Below are 6,703 nucleotides of genomic sequence, written 5' to 3'. Positions count from 1 at the left end.
TTTTTTTTTTTTTTTTTTTTTTTCTAAGCGTCGTTGATTTTGTTTATCGCTGTTCACATGCTCCTTGGCTGGTGGTGATTCTCGCGGCACAGCAAGGAGTATCGTGTTAACGCCTCGACCGTGTTCCCTAGTTAAGAGACTTACACGTGGTATGCTCGAATCGCGGTTTACGACCGTGCTTTATTGTGTTCATCCGCCGACCGCGAATCTATGTTATTTAATGTTGTTCTCTTTTCTTACGATTAAAGGTGTTGTTTCCCGAGTTTAGGGTGTTTGTGTCTTTCCTCTCAAATTGCCTACTCCTAACTGCCAAGCAGGATATGAAACAATCAACTACGTACGAAACGATAGTTGCCCAATATCAATTTGTGACTCCCCAGTGTTAAGTTAACAGCATACATATTGGGTCTACAGAAGAGTTCTGTCTGTTTTCTTGTATTAAAAATAAATAATACATTCTCATTACATTTATTAATATTTACCGAACAATGTAATTTCCATCGTTTAATCACCCTGTACAGTGGTAATTATTCTTTCCATACGATTCGATTACCTTCAACTTCACCGAGGTTATCGTTTATTCCTATTTTACGAACAAAACTCTCGTTTACACTGTGGTAGTAACCTTCGCGATCGTTTCGACCCTCCTTCGTCAATAAAAACGTTCGACAGGCAACGTTACGGTGCTATTCGTGTTCGTGTGAAAAGGGAGAACCGAAGAAGAGAACATACGACGAAATTAAATGTTACTCAATTAACAATTACGACCGAACAAAGTACAGTAACAGTAAACAGAGATGCCAGTAAAAGGACAACAGAGGAAACGTGGGAAAAGAAACTGTCTTCCAGATAAATGACTTTTTTCATGGCTACAAATTACATATACGTAACGTTAAATGAAACAGACGTACGATGTCGCAGTCCGTGATAATATGCAAAAACGATTCGTGGAAGAAAATAAGGTTGCAAAAATGGAATTACCTATCCCTCGTCGACCGACACCTCGCGACGAACATCAACCGGTGAGGTTTTGGAACTAACGTAATACCGGAGTCGCCTTCGAGGTCGATGGTTTCATCCTGCGGTACAGACACGTCGAGCGTTCGTAATATTCGTCCAGCGAAAAGGAACAATATCATTCGGGCCAGTTCTTCGCCAACGCAGACCCTTTTCCCTGGATTGTTTAATGAACGAGAACATACCACCGTTCAACTTACTCGACTCTTTGATCGAAAACAAAGTAAAAAAGGAACATAGAATAATTAATGATAATTACCGGTTTGAAAGGGAAGAAATGACTCCGGCTTAAAGAAATGTCCATCATCCGTCAGGAATCTGTCGGGTCGAAATTCGAGGGGATCTTGCCAGTAAATAGGATCGGTATGAACGGCCCATTGCATCGGCACGATCATTGCGCCTTTTGGGACATCGTAGCCGCAGATTTCAGTTTCCTATCGCACACAGATACTTATCCGTAAACTGCGTGTATTTTATAATAAAATTTACAAACTTTTCTTTCCATCAGCCGTAGTACACTCTCACCTCTAACGTTCCGTGAGGAATACCCAACGGTGTGACGCTTCGAAGTCTCTGTACTTCAGCTATAGCAGCTTCGAGGCGAGGCATGAATTCTCTGTCCTTTAACGTTGGTTCCTCCTTGGTGCTCAAACATTCATCCATTTCTAGTTGAAGTTTTTTCTAAAAATCGCTCGATTATTCGACCACGATCGTACGTCATGAGTAACGTGTATTCGTATCGAGACGATGTTATACCTGTTCTTCTGGATAGACAGCCATAAACAGAAGAAACCAACGTAATGTGGTCAAGGTGGTGTCGGTCCCAGCGCCGAAAAGGTCAGCCAACAAATGATAAAGTTGGGACTCCGTGAAATATCCTCCCTCGGCAGCGTTCCCCTCTTCTCGCATCTGTTCGTCGAACGCTGCTAAAAAGCTATCTTTCTCGTTCTCTGAAGCTGTCGCCATGTTGATCCGGTTACGATACTCGTCGAGTATGCCGCGGTATATTCGATGCGTCCTTTCCTTTCCATCGACGATAGACCGTATCATTTCGCCGTATCGTGGTAAGAATCTAACGAGCACGAGCGTTTGCCAATGTATAGATACCATTAGCTGTCGAATCGTAGAGAATACACCAAAGTGGATAGGTACAACGACGAGCAAACTCGGTTTCCGCTAGGAGAAATAGGAAGCTCTTTCCCTACGCCACTTTTTCCCCTAACGGAAGTCGAGTTTGCTCCCGCGAGGGTACCTGAGAAGAGGCAAAAAGTTGAGCGGTCCAGCGACACCTATGTGCTTGACACCTTCTTCTTGCAGGTGTCTCAACCATTTCCAAACAGGCTCGTCTTCTTCGTACGTTTTTCCGAAAACTATGCTGTTAATGAAATTGCCCATACAGTGGTGAAGCGTGTCCATCGGATTGATTGGACCGTCTATCGAACGTTGCTCGAGTTTCTAGAAATGCCGTGACGAAAATCATATCTGCATCGGTGAACAACCTTTCTGCCGCTTCGACATTCGGACACCGCGAATGTATACGAGCAATGCAGCAAACAGTTGCGTCATCGATCGATCCATTCGATAATGAAAAAATAAGAGAGGAATAAATGAATGTTCAAAGTACCGATACGCATTCGTCCGCAGCGTTCAATATTCTTTTCTCCATTCTCTCTCGTTTCGATCCTTCGTGCTTCACCATACCGAAGTTTCTCAAACAGGTGCCAACGAATTTCCTTTGGTCTCTCCACCGGTCTCCCTCGGCGCAAACCAGTCCTGCGCACAGAAACCCCAACAGAAGTTGGGATCAGAATCCCCGATCGGCTCAGAAAAACGAACAGAATTTCAACGATAATTTTCTGTTCTCCTCGAACCCCTCCGTTTAGCTCGACACTCTGCTTTAAACGTTATCCAGTCTAGATCTATGTATCAGGGTAGTTAACAATTTTATGTCGCCTCTACGACTAAACAATAATCCGACTATAAACAGATATACCTATAGATATATTGTAATTTATACGCAATACCATCGTATAAGAAAATTGATTGAAAGGGAAGTTATACATTAGGAAAAGATGACAACGAATCGATAGAAAAAAATAAATAAATCTGTGCATCGGTCTCTTACCATATCCTTGCATAATTCCGTGCGTCAAATACAACGGTGCTCTGCCAGTACACGCATCCTTCGTGAAAATCTGCTTTATTAATCGGGGGTCCGAGAGGAGGACTGTGTAGACAGAACCCATGCGAAGTCCACAGACGGGACCGTAAGTCCTCGCCAGTTCCGTGAGAGACACGTGCGGTTTCTCTGCGTCGATCCAAGGAAGATAGCCAAGGATTGGAAGTTGCCATGGGCCAGGAGGACGACGACGCGACAACTTTCGGCTTTTGTTGAAAAAGTACACGAGAACGAAGAGAAATGCGAATAACGTCGCATAAGCGAGATTCATTGCAACCGTGGATATTTGCGATTTAATGTTAACGATCTAAAAACGTTCTGAATGAGTTCGTCGGATGATAATCCGTGATGATGGTGTCAACTGCAAAGAGAAATACAGTAAAAATATGAATTAAAGAATATTCGAAATAGAAGTTCTTGTGTTTCAACAACGATTATCAGACGCAGTATAATACCGTAAAATAAATAACAATTATGAATACAGGTGGTGGGCACGTGTTTTATTATTGGCCTGTTCAATGCTTGTTCATGCCGAGAATTTAATCACTGTTGCAAAGGCAAACGCGAAGCATGGAAACGGCGTGAAACAAGAGGACTCGTGATCTTACGATCGTTATTATATGAAAAAGAATACACACTTCGCAGTAAAATTATGAGGCGAAGAAAATTTCTTTAACACTGTTTAAATCATAACTTGGAATAAACTACGTACGCGATATTAATCGAAACCATACTATCATTGATTTCAAGTAGCAAGCGCGGTAAAGTATCGTGTATTCTAGACGACAACGACAAAACGACTGTCGAGCAACCAGTGATCCGACACAGTCTGTCCCTCCGACTATGGCAGGATACCGAGAAACGGTGTTTTCCTTTGACTATCAAATCGTCCGTCGGCTGTTTTGTAATAGTAATGCATTCCGGATGCGGCAGATACGATCCATTCGGTTAAAATTTACATGTAGATATATTCTGCGGTTTATACGTACACACTGGGTTTAGTTACAGTCTCTCAAATCTGATTCCGTTTGGTTGAGTTGCACGATGCTCTGAAATGTTTTCAGAGGGCACGTTTCGGTGCACGAATCGAAACGCTGCCGAGCGTTAAAACCTACCAAACTGCCAAGCTCAGATATCGCCGCCTCTCGGATACCTGATGCCTACCCGTCATTCCTTAGCTACGGACGGTCGTTCCCCGATACCTGGCCCGAATGCCCTTCGTTTTCACTTTTCGATGCACTTCCACTTCTCTCTTTCTCTCTTCCTCTTTCTCACACACGCACAGAATTAGCATTTTATCCTCGAAATAATATCTTAAGATAGATAGATGAAGGTAAAATTTGCTTGATTATGCACGAATGATCTAACAGTAGATTTTCTATTTTGTAAATAGCTTCGACCAATAACTTTCCAATTAAATATGAAATCGGTAACTGAATGAAATGGCAATGAGAACGAAGGTAATAATGATAGAGATAAAGATGGAAGAGAATGATATCTGAATATTATAGGAGAACGAATTGGTAGTTAAATGGATATTTAAAATTCAAGGGCGAGAAGAATAGTCGATAATATCAATCGATATACCATGTTACGTTGTTCTCACAAGTAATCACGAATTCAGGGAGAAGAGTGAATAAGAACGAAAGGGGAGTAAGAAGGAAGGAAGGAAGGAAGGAAGGAAGAAAAAAGGAGAACGTAAATATATATATTTTTTTCGTATTCAGAACGCCAGGAGACATCGAAGAAATCTCAACGACTGAAATGCTCAAGCATCTTCGCAACGTTCGTCACTCGCATACTCGTTTAGGTATTCTAATTATTTCTCGCACGTACATGGATCGTGCGCGAGGGCAACGTACCGAAGCACGGATATGGAATCACAGGATACTGCGACACCACTCCGAGGGTACCAACCCTGCAGTAACGACTCCTTTCTTGAAGTAACAGGGCTGCAGTGAACATTTCAGAGTCAGAGTTCGAACGAATCGCCGATGCAGCTACAAAGGAACCAGCAACGATGTCAACGAATGAGAGAATTGTCGTCTACATTCGTATTAATCAACTTTACATGGGACAGTCTTGCGTCGACGATTGCGTATCGCGTGCCAGCGTGCACGCAAAAGTGCTGGTGCCAGTGTAATTTGTAGGTCGAGGAAAATGTAAAATCTACGCCCGCAATAGTGCAAGCAAGACTGTTCTGTTCATTCATGAAAGGTTTTCAGCCCCTCACAAAAATTTCTTTTTTTTCCCCGAAGCCGAGCCTCTGCTTAGCTTCTGTCTACTCTATTTTGATTGGATCCACAGGGGGACTCCCATAATGGTGGGAATAACACCGTTGCTCGTGTCGCATTTATCAAGGTATCGCTGTATTCGACATTTTATCGATTCCCTCGTCTAACTTCTATCCGAGAAACTTGTTTCTCCGTTGTCGCGCGACTCCGAGAAATATGTAGTTACATCGTATTCATGAATGAAGTAACGCGCGAGCTCTCGGCGGTAAGTCCGTCCCTGTGATATGCTGCGCAAGCTCCCGCAGTAATGAAATTATTTTTCATTCGACCTAAGGACGACTACTTTGGGTTCGATGAAACGAATTTTTCTCCAAGGACTGCTGCCGCGTCGGGCTCCTCCAGGCAAACGCGAGTTGTTCACCGGTAAGGATAGCCTTCTGTCGATCTCCTTTCAAGTATAACGAACTCTTGGCGGCGCGTCGATCGTCACGGACGAACGGTCCTGACTTCTCGAGCTCCTTCATCCCTCCCGCTACAACACCACCATCCATAATCCCCTTTCTTTCTCGCTTCGACCAGCTTGCCTCGAGGATATCTTCGATCCAATATTGTACCTTATTTTTCTCCTTTCCTATACTTTCCATCGTTGATGTCTTTCTCTTTCTCCTATCCCGCTACCCTTTCTCATCTTCGTCGAGAGGAATGAAACGGGCCTGTTTGAAGTGCAGGTTATAAATGGAAATGGAAATCACCGAATTCAGATATAAATGCACCAGCGAGGACAAGACCATACACGATTCATTAATAAAGGATAGAGTGCAATATCCACATCGAAAGATGTACATGTACATGTATAATCTGTTCTTCGTAATCGTTACCACGAGCAAACGGGCAGCAACCTAAGGGGCAACGATCGGCTGGGGTCACTGTCTGAATCCAGTTATCAAGGCTGTGCAAATCCTTTTCTTTAGACACGAAGGATCGTCGTTTTTCCTTAATCAGGACTGATAACTTTTACCAAGTTAATGAGGATAATGGTGATTTTTCTAAATTTTATTGAAAATGTTGAAATACCTACTCGAGTCTGTTGCATAGAACTTGAATCGCAGAGCAATGATTTCACCGTTTCGAATACAACCCTTACCATTCTCTCGTATGAACGAATTCTACTTTTATACATCTGGAGAAATCAGCGACAGTCCAAGGAAGGACTTCGTATTGGCAATTTAACTCGATATTGACGACACGATGATCGGGCTTCCGGATCTGAACC

The 6,703-nt window shown here is 43.0% G+C and overlaps 1 protein-coding gene across 1 annotated transcript; it reads right to left on the bottom strand.

The window, feature by feature from the left end:
* Positions 1–942: 942 nt before the first annotated feature.
* Positions 943–6,074, bottom strand: LOC107188523 (cytochrome P450 306a1). The gene is made up of 9 exons (XM_015576824.1): positions 5,929–6,074; positions 4,599–4,694; positions 3,143–3,381; positions 2,642–2,790; positions 2,270–2,472; positions 1,774–2,089; positions 1,543–1,698; positions 1,277–1,451; positions 943–1,174 (listed from the first exon to the last, which is right to left on the bottom strand). Exons 1-9 carry the CDS (start codon positions 6,072–6,074, stop codon positions 978–980), a joined length of 1,677 nt encoding a protein of 558 aa, XP_015432310.1. The 3' UTR covers positions 943–977.
* Positions 6,075–6,703: the final 629 nt, after the last annotated feature.

Source organism: Dufourea novaeangliae, unplaced genomic scaffold (assembly GCF_001272555.1).
Source record: "Dufourea novaeangliae isolate 0120121106 unplaced genomic scaffold, ASM127255v1 scaffold133, whole genome shotgun sequence".
Lineage (NCBI taxonomy): Eukaryota > Metazoa > Arthropoda > Insecta > Hymenoptera > Halictidae > Dufourea > Dufourea novaeangliae.
This window is presented reverse-complemented; position numbering and strand designations above follow the sequence as displayed.

Bases quoted from the DNA above. Each gene is read 5' to 3' on its own strand.
- LOC107188523 (XM_015576824.1), bottom strand. From the start codon at position 6,074: ATGGAAAGTATAGGAAAGGAGAAAAATAAGGTACAATATTGGATCGAA. The intron at 4,695-5,928 runs GTTCGTCCGTGA...TATAATATTCAG, and splicing joins GAGCTCGAGAAGTCAGGACC to ATATCATTCTCTTCCATCTT. The intron at 3,382-4,598 runs TGGTCGAAGCTA...GTCGCGTCGTCG, and splicing joins ATATTTAATTGGAAAGTTAT to TCCTCCTGGCCCATGGCAAC.